Source organism: Salmo salar, chromosome ssa10, assembly GCF_905237065.1.
Source record: "Salmo salar chromosome ssa10, Ssal_v3.1, whole genome shotgun sequence".
In the NCBI taxonomy this organism is placed as follows: Eukaryota; Metazoa; Chordata; class Actinopteri; order Salmoniformes; family Salmonidae; genus Salmo; species Salmo salar.
In genome coordinates, this window is record NC_059451.1 from 44,543,655 (window position 1) to 44,560,878 (window position 17,224).

A 17,224-nucleotide genomic window follows, 5' to 3' on the forward strand; every position below is an offset into this window, starting at 1 on the left:
TTCTTGAGTTAACTTAGATGAATTATGACAATATTTTGGAAGTGTATACTGGCTATGGCGTCTCAAAATGGACAAACAATACTATTGCTGCTTTTTTCTTGTTTTTCAAGCGAAGGTCTTTTAATGAGGGAGGATGCGAGCACACTCGTTAGGCACCAATTGAACTGAAGCATGCTGACGCCTTAACCCGAAGCCCCTCCATCCGTGCTCAGTAACACTTTGGCTATGTGCAGAAGGGTTAATGTGTCCACTGGGCAGGGCTGGAAAACTAACTACACTCACATCAAACCAGTGGCTGAAGCACTGTGAGAACTAATTCAGATTGAGAAAAGAGCTGTTGTGTCATAGAGAAGGAGAGGAGGAAGTGGAAAGTGGAATGGCTATGAAACAATGACTGACAAGAGACAGAGCGGTCTTGTCTGGCTCAGTTGGTAGAGCATGGGGTTTGCAATGACAGGATTGTGGATTCGATTCCCGGGGACACCCATATGTAAAATGGATGCATGCATGACTAATTCTCTTTGGATAAAAGCATCTGCTAAATGCTATATATTATTAAAGCAAAAATAGAGCAAAAAAGTGTAGGGAAAGGAGGAAAGAAAACAGAATCCTTTCTGATAACAGAAAGAAGATAACAGAAAGGAGATAACAGATGAGGAAAACAATAACCAGAAGGACGAGTCCAGGAAAAACAGATCACCTGACACAGTCTCGCTCTACCTTTTTCTTCACTCACTCACTTCTCTTCCTCCCCCAGTCATTTCTCTCTCTCTCTCCTCCTCTGGATAATCTTCCTATTCCTTCTCTCTGTCCCTCCTCCTCTGTCTTTGGTTGTTCAGACTGGGTCCAGACAAATGGGGACGATGAATGCTAGCAGAGGCTGGAGGTCAAGACGGGCTGAGGAATGGAGGCTTGGCGGTAACATGAACTCCTGATGACTGCTTTGGAAAAATAAGCTCTGAGATGAAGATGAATCGCCCTAATCTGCTTCAAAGGCGGAGCGGCCTGGAATTTGGACGGAGAGGGTGTGAGAGACGAAGAGACGGGTAGGGGAACAAGCTGCAGGGTTTCTACAGTCCTTACAGAGGAGGAGGGGTAGTGTATGTGAGAGAGTGGTTGACTTTGCCAGCGTTTCCACATCGAGACTAAAATGACAACTAGCAAGTGTGTGATTAGGGCTAATACTGTAGCTGCTTCAGTACAGTCAGGGCATGGGTTAGTGGGTTGGGTTCTTCTGCCATGATAACTAATAAACGGATCAGACAGAATTTATAGTGTTCATTGTTGATTGTCTGGACTTTGACTGGGAGTGTTCTGATGCAGAGGTTAAATGATGACGTCATCACATCTGATTATGATTGGCTAACAGCAGTGCAGAAGGCCCGACAAAGCCTTATAATGTAGAATGAGAAAAACATCCAGTTCCTGAATGGAGAAGCAGACCAAAATACTAAATACTTCCTTTGATCTCAGAGAAAAAGAGAGAGAGAAAGAGAGAGAAAGAGAGAGAAAGAGAGAGAAAAAGAGAGAAAGAAAGAGAGAGAAAGAAAGAGAAAGAAAGAGAGATAAAGAAAGAGAGATAAAGAAAGAGAGAGAAAGAAAGAGAGAGAAAGAAAGAGAGAAGGAAAAGGGAAGGGGCAGAGAGGAGGGAAGAAAACAGAATACAAAGTGGTCTAATAATGCGCGGAACAGGCACACTTCATTATTTCCATCTGGGTTCAAAGCCCTTTTCCTTTTAAGATGTAACCATATGGTGAGGAATATTAATTTCTTAAAAATATGGGTTGCCGTAAAGGGTGGTAAGGGGTGGTAGGGGTAATGGGGTAGTGAGGGGCTAAGGGGTAAGGGGTGGTAGGGGTAATGGGGTAGTGAGGGGGTAAGGAGGAAGTGAGGGGGGTAAGGGGTAATGGGGTAGTGAGGGGCTAAGGGGGGAAGTGAGGGGGGTAAGGGGTAATGAGGAGGGTAAGGGGGGTAAGGGGTGGTAGGGAGGGGTAATGGGGTAGTGAGGAGAGTAAGGGGAAGTGAGGGGGTAAGGGGGTAGGGGAATGGGGAGTGAGGAGAGTAAGAGGGGGGTAAGGGGTGGTAGGGGTAATGGGGTAGTGAGGAGAGTAAGGGGGAAGTGAGGGGGGTAAGGGGGGTAAGGGGTGGTAGGGGTAATGGGGTAGTGAGGAGAGTAAGGGGGAAGTGAGGGGGGTAAGGGATGATAGTGGTAGAAGGTGACCCACCTGAGTTGAGGTCCCGTCCAGGGTTGAAGGCTCGACTGTTGACCGTGGGGGACAGCCTGTCACAGCAGATGGTCTTGGACACGTTGGTGTTGAAGTTACCATCAAACCTGAATAAAGATAAAGACATGTTTACAACAGAACTAATTGGACGTATATTTAACTTATCCACCATATAAGTAATATTTCTCAGAAAGAGAAGGCAGGAGGAAGATAATAAAAAGATGGAAAAAGAGAATGTGAATCTGAAATGCATAGTGTGCTGATGCAAACTGCAACAACTATCTCACTGACGCCCATGCTGTGTGGAATATATGCTTATCTCATCCTCCCAGTGATGCACCACATGCATAGGTGGGGTACAAGTAGTGTGTGTGGTGGGTGTCTGGTTGCTCTAAGCCCAGTAGATTCCCTATCACATAGGCTTGGCAGCCCCCTGGTTACCATGCTGTCATAGCAGCTCGTCTTATCCATCCCAGCATTGTTTTCAGGCTGCCTCAGCTACTAAAGAAAAGCTGATAGAGGGATGGGGAGAGGAGAGGAGGGGGGTGTCTCAGGGGAGCAGGCTGCTCCACCCTGCACCATGGCCAGGTCGCTTTCATCCAACCCCCTCCCCCTGCTGGCTCAAACACCAACACAACCAACCACCAGTAGTAACCTGTTATTCCCTGTCGCACGCACACACACGTCATCCTCTCTCTCGCCTCCCCATCCGGAGCTTGAGAGAGTGTGTTTGATTGACAGCTGCTCTGATGTACAAGGTGCTTTGAACTTCAGACATTTAATTCCCATCAGGGTACAGTCATTATTATTCTCCTCCAACACTTTACATGAGCAGGCTAAGAAAATGTTCCAGAGAAATATATACATTTGCAAGTGCTTTGAATTCAACATCAAAACCAGGAGAATGAGAGCGGTGCAGGAGTGAGAGAGAGAGGGAGGAGAGAGAAGAGAGAAGGAGAAGAGGAGAAAGAGAAAAACCTTGCAGCGTGTAAATGAGGGTCTTGAAAAACATCTCAGGTTTTAAAAGGGGTAGAAAATAAATCAATATACAGTACCAATCAAAAGTTTGGACACCTACTCATTCAAGGGTTTTTCTTTATTTTTACTATTTTCTACATTGGAGAATAATAGTGAAGACATCAAACTATGAAATAACACATACAGAATCATGTAGATACACGTCTGCTGTTTTCAACCAAGATCTCAGCGATCACTGCCTCATTGCCTGCATCAGTAATGGGTCAGTGGTCAAACAACCTCCACTCATCACTGTCAAACGCTCCCTGAAACACTTCAGCGAGCAGGCCTTTCTAATCTACCTGGTCCGGGTATCCTGGAAGGATATTGACCTCATCCCGTCAGGAGAGGATGCCTGGTTATTTTTTTTGAATGCCTTCCTCACCATCTTAAATAAGCATGCCCCATTCAATAAATTTAGAACCTGGAACAGATATAGCCCTTGGTTCTCTCCAGACCTGACTGCCCTTAAACAACACAAAAACATCCTGTGGCGTTCTGCATTAGCATCGAACAGCCCCCGTGATATGCAACTTTTTAGGGAAATTAGAAACCAATATACACAGGCAGTTAGATAAGCCAAGGCTAGCTTTTTCAAGCAGAAATTTGCTTCCTGCAACACAAACTCAAAAAAGTTCTGGGACACTGTAAAGTCCATGGAGAATAAGAACACCTCCTCCCAGCTGCCCACTGCACTGAGGATAGGAAACTCTGTCACCACCGATAAATCCACTATAATTGAGAATTTCAATAAGCATTTTTCTACGGCTGGCGATGCTTTCCACCTGGCTACCCCTACCGCGGTCAACAGCACTACACCCCCCACAGCTACTCGCCCAAGCCTTCTCCATTTCTCCTTCTCCCAAATCCAGTCAGCTGATGTTCTGAAAGTGCTGCAAAATCTGGACCCCTACAAATCAGCCAGGCTAGACAATCTGGACCCTTTCTTTCTAAAATGATCTGCCGAAATTGTTGCAACCCCTATTACTAGCCGGTTCAACCTCTCTTTCGTGTAGTCTGAGATTCCCAAAGATTGGAAAGCAGCTGCAGTCATCCCCCTCTTCAAAGGGGGGGCAGACTAGACCCAAACTGCTATCCTACCCTGCCTTTCTAAGGTCTTCGAAAGCCAAGTCAACAAACAGATTACCGACCATTTCGAAACCCACCGCACCTTCTCCACTATGCAATCTGGTTTCAGAGCTGGTCATGGGTGCACCTCAGCCACGCTCAAGTTCCTAAATGATATCGTAACCGCCATCGATAAGAAACAATACTGTGCTGCCGTATTCATTGACCTGGCCAAGGCTTTCGACTCTGTCAATCACCACATCCTCATCGGCAGACTCAATAGCCTTGGTTTCTCAAATGATTGCCTCGCCTGGTTCACCAACTACTTCTCTGATAGAGTTCAATGTGTCAAATCGGATGGCCTGTTGTCCGGGCCTCTGGCAGTCTCTATGGGGGTGCCACAGGGTTAAATTCTTGGGCCAACTCTTTTCTCTGTATACATCAATGATGTCGCTCTTGCTGCTGGTGAGTCTCTGATCCACCTCTACGCAGCCGACACCATTCTGTATACTTCTGGCCCTTCTTTGGACACTGTTAACAACCCTCCAGACGAGCTTCAATGCCATACAACTCTCCTTCCGTGGCCTCCAACTGCTCTTAAATACAAGTAAAACTAAATGCATGCTCTTCAACTGATCGCTGCCTGCACCTGCCCGCCTGTCCAGCATCACTACTTCTGACTTAGAATATGTGGACAACTACAAATACCTAGGTCTGGTTAGACTGTAAACTCTCCTTCCAGACTCACATTAAACATCTCCAATCCAAAGTTAAATCTAGAATTGGCTTCCTATTTCGCAACAAAGAATCCTTCACTCATGCTGCCAAACATACCCTCGTAAAACTGACCATCCTTCCGATCCTCGACTTCAGCGATGTCATTTACAAAATAGCCTCCAATACCCTACTCAATAAACTGGATGCAGTCTATCACAGTGCCATCCGTTTTGTCACCAAAGCCCCATATACTACCCACCACTGCCACCTGTATGCTCTTGTCGGCTGGCCCTCGCTTCATATTCGTTGCCAAACCCACTGGCTCCAGGTCATCTACAAGACCCTGCTAGGTAAAGTCCCCCCTTATCTCAGCTCACTGGTCACCATAGCAGCACCCACCTGTAGCACGCGCTCCAGCAGGTATATCTCTCTGGTTACCCCCAAAAGCCAATTCCTCCTTTGGCCGTCTCTCCTTCCAGTTCTCTGCTGCAAATGACTGGAACGAACTACAAAAATCTCTGAAACTGGCAACACTTATCTCCCTCACCAGCTTTAAGCACCAGCTGTCAGAGCATCTCACATATCACTGCACCTGTACATAGCCCATCTATAATTTAGCGCAAACAACTACCTCTTCCCCTACTGTATTTATTTATTTATTTTGCTCCTTTGCACCCCATTATTTATATTTCTACTTTGCACTTTCTTCCGCTACAAATCTACCATTCCAGTGTTTTACTTGCTATATTGTATTTACTTTGCCACCATGGCCTTTTTTGCCTTTACCTCCCTTATCTCACCTCATTTGCTCACATTGTATATAGACTTATTTTTCTACTGTATTATTGACTGTATGTTTGTTTTACTCCATGTGTAACTCTGTGTTGTTGTATGTGTCGAACTGCTTTGCTTTATCTTGGCCAGGTCGCAATTGTAAATGAGAACTTGTTCTCAACTTGCCTACCTGGTTAGATAAAGGTGAAATAAATAAAATAAATTAAATGTAGTAACCAAAAAAGTGTTAAATCAAAATATATTTTAAATTTGAGATTCTTCAAAGTCCTTTACCTTGATGACAGCTTTGCACACTCTTGGCATTCTCTCAACCAGCTTCATGAGGAATGTTTTTCCAACAGTCTTGAAGGAGTTCCCACATATGCTGAGCACTTGTTGGCTGCTTTTCCTTCACTCTGCAGTCCAACACATCCCAAACCATCTCAATTGGGATGAGGTCGGTGACTGTGGAGGCCAGGTCATCTGATGCAGCACTCCATCACTCTCCTTGGTCAAATAGCACTTACACAGCCTGGAGGTGTCCTTTACTAGTGGTTTCTTTGCAGCAATGCGACCATGATGGCCTCCGAACAGTTGATGTTGAGATGTGCATGTTACTTGAACTCTGTGAAGCATTTATTTGGGCTGCAATCTGAGGTGCAGTTAACTCTAATGAACTTATCCTCGGCAGCAGAGGTAACTCTGGGTCTTCCTTTCCTGTGGCGGTCCTCATGCGTCAGTTACATCATAGTGGCAGATGGTTTTTGCGAGTGCACTTGAAGAAACTTTGAAAGTTCTTGACATTTTCCAGGTTGACTGACCTTCATGTCTTAAAGTAACGATGGACTGTCGTCATAATATGGACTTGGTCTTTTACCAAATAGGGCTATCTTCTGTATACCACCCCTACCTTATCACAACACAACTGATCGTCTCAAACGCGTTGAGGAAAGAAATTCCACAAATTCACTTTCAACAAGGCACACCTGTTAATTGAAATGCATTCCAGGTGACTACCTCATGAAGCTGGTTGAGAGAATGCCAAGAGTGTGCAAAGCTGTCCTCAAGGCAAAGGGTGGCTACTTTGAAGAATATCAAATATTTTAATTTGTTTATCACTTTTTCGTTTACTACATGATTCCATGTGTCACTTCATACTTTTGATGTCTTCACTATTGTTCTACAATGTAGGAAAAAAATCTAAATACAGAAAAGCCCTTGAATGAGTAGGTGTGTCCAAACTTTTGACTGGTACTGTATATGAAACAACCCCTGAAGCTGCATTAAGAGGGAGCATTTCCTTATACCAGAATCGCACACTGCTCTTCCATTACTTGAAGCTTTAGCTAGCTTATGACGAGGCCTCCTGATATGGACAGAAGCATGTGGTGTGACAGTGTCTGTCAGTCAGTCAGTGAGAGGTACCATCGGCCCATTTTCAAGCTTTTTAGGTCAGTTAAGCCCCTCTCGTTCCTCTTTTCTCATCCATCCCTCTTTATCTCTACCTCATGTTCAAACAGAGGCTTCATTAGCTCACACACTGAGCAAACAGAAAAACAGCTGACCCCACATTCCTGATCCCAGCTCAGACCAGAGCCCAAGAACCCAGCTCCATTTAAGAATGATGGAGGCCACGGTGTTCTTGGATACCTTGAATGCTGCAGCAATCCTGTCTCGGAGCTCTACGGACAATTTCTTCGACCTCATGGCTTGGTTTTTAATCTGACATGCACTGTGAACTGTGGGACCTTATATAGACAGGTGTGTGCCTTTCCAAATCCTGTCCAATCAATTGAATTTACCACACGTGGACTCCAAGTTGTAGAAACATCTCAAGGATGATCAATGGAAACAGGATGCACCTGAGCTCAATTTTGGGTCTGAATACTTATGTAAATAGGGTATTTCTGTTTTGTGAAAAGAATTCTGTTGTGTGAAAAAATTGTAAACACCTGTTTCCGCTTTGTCTTTATGGGGTAGGTTGATGAGGGAAAAATAATTGTATCCATTTTAGAATAAGGCTGTAATGTAACAAAATGTGGAAAAAGTCAAGGTGTCTGAATCCTTTCCGATCGCACTGTTTGTCCTTATCATATTATCCCCAGAGCAACACTACTATACCACCACACTGGAGATAGTAGCCAGACAAAAACATCAGAAGTGATTGGATGGAACACAATACAGGTTTTCCTCCAGCCTCCATCTAGTAAATGACAGCCTGGGAATACCCATTATAACAATAAAACCCTGTATAAACCCTGTCATTATCTAAACACACAGCTATCCAGCTAAACACCTTCTCTCATCTCTACCTGCCTGCCTACCTGGCTGGCTGGTCTTCCTGAGGTAGCTGTAGACAGAGAGAAACAGATATATTGTGTTCAATTTAATACTGTAGCTAGAGCCTTCAAGTCTGTCTGTGAAGGGGGTGTTCTGTCTGGCACTGGCAGCAGAGCTGCAGAAGAAGTGACAGTTATGGCAGCTTTCTATAGTACATTCTACTAGCTTACACAAGAGGCAGTGTCTGTAAATCCACACACTCTACATCTAAATAAATGGCTTTATGATAAATTATTAGACATGTGGCAATTGATATAGTCATCTGCAACTGAAAATAAGAAACTGACCTCGCTGGTACCCATCTACCTGAAGATTAGTCACTATAACAGAAACATGTGCTATTTTCAGGCATTGATATGTTGACTAGACCTGAAACCTGGCCATCAGTCCAACCATTAATGAAAGCATTCCAACACTTAGGCAACATTTTGTCAAAGCGGAAATGAGTTTGAGACATTCCGATCAATTCAGGCTACAAGTGTAGGCCTAATGACAATCACAGAATATTATTACAATACACATAGGTGTTTTTTAGCAACTGTCTCTTTCCATTCATCACATTAAAGGTGCACTGTTGGGTATTTTGTGAGTGAACAAATGTGCGTGGGTAGCCTACAGGAGTGCCTTTGTTAAGTGATTGTTTGACATCCAGATGAAATCATCATGACTGGTTGTGTTTAGGCCACATTAAAAGGCATAGGCGGTGTGTCCATAAGGCTAGGGGAAGCTAAGCTGTCCCGAAAGTAAATAGAATTATATTGCCAAAATTATATAGCCTAATTAACTTACTACTGTCTATACAGAAATCATTTACATAATTACCTCAACACCGGTGCCCCCTGCACATTGACTCTGTACCGGTACCTCCTGTATATAGCCCTGCTATTGTTATTTACCGCTGATCTTTAACTATTTGTTTTCCTTATCTCTTGAATTTTTAGGTATTTTCTTAAAACTGCATTGTTGGTTAAGGGCTTGAAAGTAAGCATTTCACTAAGGTCTACAGCTGTTGTATTCAGCCCATGTGACAAATTAAATTTGATTTGAAATAAAATAGACACCTAAACCAGAAAGCATGATTTGGTTATTAGCTAAAAAAAGATATATTTAAAAGCTGTGGATTGTTTTAAATCACATAGCCTATAGTCGGAAGGCCCCACAATTTGTGCAGCGCACGGCAAATACCAAATAGATTATTGTTGAGTTGTGACTGTCAGTGAAAAGCAGACACCCAGCCAGGGATATTGCAGTATTTAAACATACAATCAAGGAAAAACTATTTGGAAAGCAAATGGCTATTGCTGTAAAGAGTCGACAATGAAAAGACTCCAATCTGTCTTTTAGTTATTTTAACTTAATTGAGCGAACAGTAGCCTATCTTATTGGTACCAGCAGAGAACATTGGCCACATCCCCGGTGAGTCTGCATATTCACTGTCTTCATTACTGGGTCAGCACCACTTCTGTTTGTTTTTGGACAATAATTTCCTCCTCCAGGTTAAATGGGCGTCATATTGTATGTCTCCCCTTTTCGTAGGCCCATTATATGGATCATACAACATCGTTTTTATTGATCTGTTTGTGGCAGTAGAGTAGGCTACCCTGTCATTTTTGCAGTATATTAAAAAAAATATGCATGTGAACACTTGGGTGTCCCATACCAGTAAGAAATGAAATGTACTTTCAACCCTGGACATCCTGTTAACCACCTGACACCCCAGGCTATGACGGGCCGTCTGACCCAGGAGCAGGCAGCAGCAGCTGACTTGAAGCCCATCCCCCTGACCTGGGGATGCATGCACTGAGCACAGCACAGCACTGAGTTAGAGTTCGAGAACAGGCCTCGTTTGAAGTCCTGCCGTGGCATTGCACTGGCACAGATCAGATGTTAGGATCTTTAATTTTCCTGGCTGGGACTGTGTGACCCTGGGGAGAGAAAAAGTTATTCCACCCCCCCCCCCAAACGGTCACGCTCCTAAATGAACTTTCTCAAAGTAGGAGTTGTCAGCTTTTCCCCAGTGGTATTCTTTCAAGTTGTGGGGGCGATGCCCTGCTATTAGACCGACAGGCAGCCCTCAGAAGTGAGACTGAATTTGGTTTAACCCTCCTCGCCTCCCGCCACGTTCCCAACATCTTCTATAACCTTCTAGTCAGTGAGTATATCCACCCAGTGGTAAAGGAATGTATATGTTTAAAGTAATGACTAAAGAATTCCACCCTGAAACGTATAAGACTATGTGAAATGTATTAGAATTATAAGACTATAATCCAATAATGTGTGGGTGAGACAAGTTGAGGGTTGAGAAATGGACAGAGAACAACTGAACTGCACATGACCTGGTTATGACTCTGAAAACTGATAACAGGAAAGAGGGCCCTTCCAAGGAACGGTGAGAAACTGCCAAGGCTGGTAGAAAAGTGATGTGTGTGTGTGTGAGAGAGAGAGAGTTATAAAATGACTGTATGTATTTTTGACTTCAGAACGTTCTCTGAATAAAGAGGTTACCTTTTGCAGTATCTGAGACTTTTCCTAATTCTTATTTTGAACCCGGATTTACAACCTCGGGTGAATTGGTCAAAGCTATAAAATAGTTTGGTTAGAACATTGGGATAAAACTCTTGTGACACCCAGCTATCACTTTCTCTACATAAAGTGTGTGTGTGTGTGTGTGTGTGTGTGTGTGTGAAGCCTGGCCGACTAAATTCTGATTAAATTCTGTAAGTATTATACTGGACGAGCAGGGCTGACTGTGGGAGAAGCAGAGACCCTGGAACTCCAGATAAGGCAGTGGAGAAACTTCAGAGAGACATAACATACACCATCAAAACTACATTAGATCTGAGAGAGAGAGAGGGAGAAACAGAAGAGAGGAAGAGACAGATGGATATGGAGGGAGAGAGAAGTAGAAAAAGGTAGGAAGAGAGATTGAGTAGGTTTACATGGACACTGATCATTCGATATTAAACTGACTATGGCAATAGGCTGATTATGGAAATAGTCATGTAAACACCTTACTCTACTTATCTTAATCGGTGTAGGATCAAATACGAAGTAAGCCTACGCCGGCGTTCCAGCGGTGTATTTGATCTGCGCATGTGTCAGCACCGGTAGCGCAAACCTCCCTCTAAATGTGCGAGTGAAGTGAGTTGGGAAAAACATAGTATGCCTTTTAAAAATAGTTTTCACATCCAAACTAACAGAAAATAATGACATGATCGCTGTTGTAGAATGTTTATTTTGATTGGAGATTTTCTGCAATAATCAAAGTGCCATCAAGTAGCCCAGGTATTCCCAAACTTGGGTACACCAAATAAAAATGTGATTCACATTTAAAAAAAAAAATTATAACAAAAATCAAGCAGTCCATTTAGTAAGGCCCGCATCCATAGAGACACTTACCAACGCTACTGGTAGTACTGCTACTACCAGCAGTATTTCACCTGCATCTGTCGACGACACAAGTTGTTCTGCTTCCACGAGCACATCCAATGCTAGCATCAGTAATTCTACATTTGTTGTTAGCCCAGCTAGCATGGACACAGACTGTTGTGAATCTGATGCAGCCGAAGAGTTACTGCCCCCTTACCCAGGAAAGCACCGAACAACAGACAGGGATGTTGGACCATCGAAGAGGCGCAAATATGATGAAAACTACATCGATTTGGGGTTCACTTATATTGGGAGTAGTGCCTTTCCTCAGCCACAGAAGAAGAAGGGGCTGGGACAATGCTGGGGGAAAAGGCCAAAAAACTATACAGACAATGCCTTCATCAAACAACACTGTTTCACGACCCATCAGTTACATGGCAGGAGATGTTTTTAAACAATTACTGCTTTGCATACAAGCAAGGGAATTCTATGCGTTACAGCTGGATGAGTCAACAGACGTGGCAGGCCTGGCACAGCTCCTGATATATGTCCGTTACATTTATGGGGGGTCAATTAAGGAAGACATCCTCTTCTGAAAACCACTGGAAACCAGGACAACATGAGAGGATATTTTTAAAAGTACTGGACAGCTGTGTGACATCAACTGGACTTTGGTGGTCAAGATGTGTTGATATCTGTACTGATGGCGCAAAAGCCATGACAGGGAGACATAGTGGAGTGGTAACGCTCGTGCAAGCAGTTGCTCCCGACGCCACTTGGGTACACTGCAGCATCCACCGAGAGGCTCTTGCTGCCAAGGGAATGCCTGACAGCCTGAAAGACATTTGGCCACTAAATTGAAAATGGTTAACTTTGTTAAAGCAAGGGCCCTGAACTCTCGCGTATTTTCTGCACTATGTAATGATATGGGCAGCGACCATGTAACGCTTTTACAACATAAAGAAGGGCGCTGGTTATCAAGTGGCAAAGTATTGACACATCTTTTTTTTAATTGAGAGACGAGCTTAAAGTTCTTTACTGACCATAATTTTCACTTGTCTGACCGCTTGCATGATGACGAGTTTCTCTAGGTGATGTTTTTCCTCGCCTGAATGATCTGAATCTAGGATTACAGGGACTCTCCGCAACTACATTCAATGTGCGGGACAAAATTGAGGCTATGATTAAGAAGTTGGAGCTCTTCTCTGTCTGCATTAACAAGGCCAACACACAGGTCTTTCCAACATTGTATGATTTTTTGTGTGCAAATGAACTCAAGCTTACGGACAATGTCAAATGTGATGTAGCGAAGCACCTAAGTGAGTTGGGTGCGCAATTACGCAGGTACTTTTCCAATACGGATGACACAAACAACTGGATTCGTTATCCCTTTCATGCCCTGCCTCCAGTCCACTTACCGATGTCTGAACAAGAGAGCCTCATCGAAATTGCAACAAGCTGTTATGTGAAAATTTAATTTAATTAGAAACCACTGCTAGATTTCTGGATTGGGCGGTGCTCAGAGTATGCCTTGGCAAATCGCGCTGTTAAGACACTGATGCCCTTTGCAACCACGTACCTATGTGGGAGTGGATTCTCGGACATCACTAGCATGAAAACTAAATACAGTGTGTGTGGAAAATGATTTAAGACAGACTCTCTCCAATACAACCCCAACATTGCAGGGTTATGAGCATCCTTTCAAGCACATCCTTCTCATTAACCTGTGGTGAGATATTCACCATTTTTTATGAGCAAATAAGGTTTTATATGTAAGATGATTAAATAAAGAGCAAACTTAATGATAATTATTATTATTATTATTATTATTATTATTTGTGCCCTGGTCCTATAAGAGCTCTTTGTCATTTCCCACGAGCTGGGTTGTGACAAAAACTCACACTTATTTTTATGTTTAATCAATGTATCGTATAGACTGACAATGATGGCAAAAACAACATTTGAGAGTGTGCTGATCCTGGTGCTAGAGGGGGTACGCAGCTGGAGGTTGATTGTTTGAAGGGGTACGGGACTATAAAAAGTTTGGGAACCACTGAAGTAGCCTGATTTCAGATGTGTCCATGTAAACAAGATTATAAGGGAAATCATTCTTGCAAAGCATGTAAATGTTTTAACCAAACTATTATATTAATCTGACTATCCACAATAATCGTATTATTGTGTGCATGTAACCATGCTCAGCGGGAGATGTAGACAGCTGGTGCAGTAGAGATTAGGGTTGAAAGCAGCGCTCTTTCCACTCTATCTCTCTGTCGTTTGAGGTGTGTTTTCTCCTGATGTAGTGGGAGATTGGTGGAAAGCGCATGGTCTTCAGAGAAAGTTCCTCCTGACACCACTCTGAGCCTAGTAACCACACAGCTAGGCCATCAAACAACTCCATTACCCATAATCCCCCACATCTGTCTGGGAGATTAAAATGGGGGCAGAGCAGACCAGTGGTGCTCACCACCACCACTACTACTGCTGCTGCTCATCCACACCACCACTACTACTGCTGCTCATCCCCAGCACCACTACAACTACTGCTGCTGCTCATCAACCCAGCACCACTACAACTACTGCTGCTGCACATCCCCAGCACCACTACTACTACTGCTGCTCATCCCCAGCACCACTACTACTACTGCTGCTCATCCCCAGCACCACTACTACTACTGCTGCTCATCCCCAGCACCACTACCACTACTGCTGCTCATCCCCAGCACCACTACCACTACTGCTGCTCATCCCCAGCACCACTACCACTACTGCTGCTCATCCCCAGCACCACTACCACTACTGCTGCTCATCCCCAGCACCACTACCACTACTACTACTCATCCCCACCACCACTACTACTACTGCTGCTCATCCCCAACACCACTACTACTACTGCTGCTCATCCCCACCACCCCTACAACTGCTGCTCATCCCCACCACCCCTACAACTGCTGCTCATCCCCACCACCCCTACAACTGCTGCTCATCCCCACCACCCCTACAACTGCTGCTCATCCCCACCACCACTACAATTACTGCTGCTCATCCCCACCACCACTACAATTACTGCTGCTCATCCCCACCACCACTACAACTACTACTGCTGCTGCTGCTGCTCATCCCCACCACCACTACAACTACTACTGCTGCTGCTCACCCCATTACCACCAATACTACTGCTGCTCATCCCCACCACCAATACTACTACTGCTGCTCATCCCCACCACCACTACTACTGCTGCTGCTGCTCATCCCCACCACCACTACTACTGCTACTGCTGCTGCTGCTCATCCCCACCACCACTACTACTACTACTCATCCCCACCACCACCCCCACTGCTGCTGCTCATCCCCACCACCACCCCCACTGCTGCTGCTGCTCATCCCCACCCCCACCCCCACTGCTGCTGCTGCTCATCCCCACCCCCACCCCCAGTGCTGCTGCTGGTCATCCCCACCACCACCCCCACTGCTGCTGCTGCTCATCCCCACCACCACCCCCAGTGCTGCTGCTGCTCATCCCCACCCCCATGCTGCTGCTCATCCCCACCCCCAGTGCTGCTGCTGCTCATCCCCACCCCCCAGGCTGCTGCTGCTCATCCCCACCACCCCCAGTGCTGCTGCTGCTCATCCCCACCCCCAGTGCTGCTGCTCATCCCCACCCCCAGTGCTGCTGCTCATCCCCAAACCCCCAGTGCTGCTGCTCATCCCCACCACCACCCCCAGTGCTGCTGCTCATCCCCACCACCACCCCCAGTGCTGCTGCTCATCCCCACCACCACCCCCAGTGCTGCTGCTCATCCCCACCACCACCCCCAGTGCTGCTGCTCATCCCCACCACCACCCCCAGTGCTGCTGCTCATCCCCACCACCACCCCCAGTGCTGCTGCTCATCCCCACCACCACCACCACCACTGCTGCTGCTCATCCCCACCACCACCACCACCACTGCTGCTGCTCATCCCCACCACCACCACCACCACTGCTGCTGCTCATCCCCACCACCACTACTACTGCTGCTGCTCATCCCCACCACCACTGCTGCTGCTCATCCCCACCACCACCCCCAGTGCTGCTGCTCATCCCCACCACCACCCCCAGTGCTGCTGCTCATCCCCACCACCACCCCCAGTGCTGCTGCTCATCCCCACCACCACACCCCAGTGCTGCTGCTCATCCCCACCACCACCCCCAGTGCTGCTGCTCATCCCCACCACCACCCCCAGTGCTGCTGCTCATCCCCACCACCACCCCCAGTGCTGCTGCTCATCCCCACCACCACCCCCAGTGCTGCTGCTCATCCCCACCACCACCCCCAGTGCTGCTGCTCATCCCCACCACCACCCCCAGTGCTGCTGCTCATCCCCACCACCACCCCCAGTGCTGCTGCTCATCCCCACCACCACCCCCAGTGCTGCTGCTCATCCCCACCACCACCCCCAGTGCTGCTGCTCATCCCCACCACCACCCCCAGTGCTGCTGCTCATCCCCACCACCACACCCCAGTGCTGCTGCTCATCCCCACCACCACCACCACCACCACTGCTGCTCATCCCCACCACCACCACCACCACCACTGCTGCTCATCCCCACCACCACCACCACTGCTGCTGCTCATCCCCGCCACCACCCCCACTGCTGCTGCTCATCCCCGCCACCACCCCCACTGCTGCTGCTCATCCCCGCCACCACCCCCACTGCTGCTGCTCATCCCCGCCACCACCCCCCACTGCTGCTGCTCATCCCCGCCACCACCCCCCCACGCTGCTGCTCATCCCCGCCACCACCCCCCCAGTGCTGCTGCTCATCCCCGCCACCACCCCCAGTGCTGCTGCTCATCCCCGCCACCACCCCCAGTGCTGCTGCTCATCCCCGCCACCACCCCCAGTGCTGCTGCTCATCCCCGCCACCACCCCCAGTGCTGCTGCTCATCCCCACCACCACTACTACTGCTGCTGCTCATCCCCACCACCACTACTACTGCTGCTGCTGCTGCTCATCCCCACCACCACTACTACTGCTGCTGCTGCTGCTGCTCATCCCCACCACCACTACTACTGCTGCTGCTGCTGCTCATCCCCACCACCACTACTACTGCTGCTGCTGCTCATCCCCACCACCACCACTACTACTGCTGCTGCTCATCCCCACCACCACCACCCCCAGTGCTGCTGCTCATCCCCACCACCACCACCCCCAGTGCTGCTGCTCATCCCCACCACCACCACCCCCAGTGCTGCTGCTCATCCCCACCACCACCCCCCAGTGCTGCTGCTCATCCCCACCACCACCCCCAGTGTGCTGCTCATCCCCACCACCACCCCCAGTGCTGCTGCTCATCCCCACCACCACCCCCAGTGCTGCTGCTCATCCCCACCACCACTACTACTGCTGCTGCTCATCCCCACCACCACTACTACTGCTGCTGCTGCTCATCCCCACCACCACTACTACTGCTGCTGCTGCTCATCCCCACCACCACTACTACTGCTGCTGCTGCTCATCCCCACCACCACCACTACTACTACTACTGCTGCTGCTCATCCCCACCACCACCACTACTACTACTACTGCTGCTGCTCATCCCCACCACTACCACTGCTCATCCCCACCACTATAACTACTACTACTACTGCTGCTGCTCATCCCCATTACTACCACTGCTGCTCATCCCCACTACTACTGCTCATCCCTACTACTACTACTACTACTC

General features: G+C 47.1%; 1 protein-coding gene across 2 annotated transcripts in view; it reads right to left on the bottom strand.

The window, feature by feature from the left end:
• cachd1 (cache domain containing 1) overlaps nt 1-17,224 on the bottom strand; it is a 104,507-nt gene that overhangs the window by 42,808 nt on the left and 44,475 nt on the right. For both annotated transcript variants that reach the window (XM_014123422.2, XM_014123420.2), the window contains exon 4: nt 2,226-2,332. In XM_014123422.2, coding sequence (XP_013978897.1) covers nt 2,226-2,332 — 107 coding nt within the window. The remainder of the gene's footprint in view (nt 1-2,225; nt 2,333-17,224) is intronic.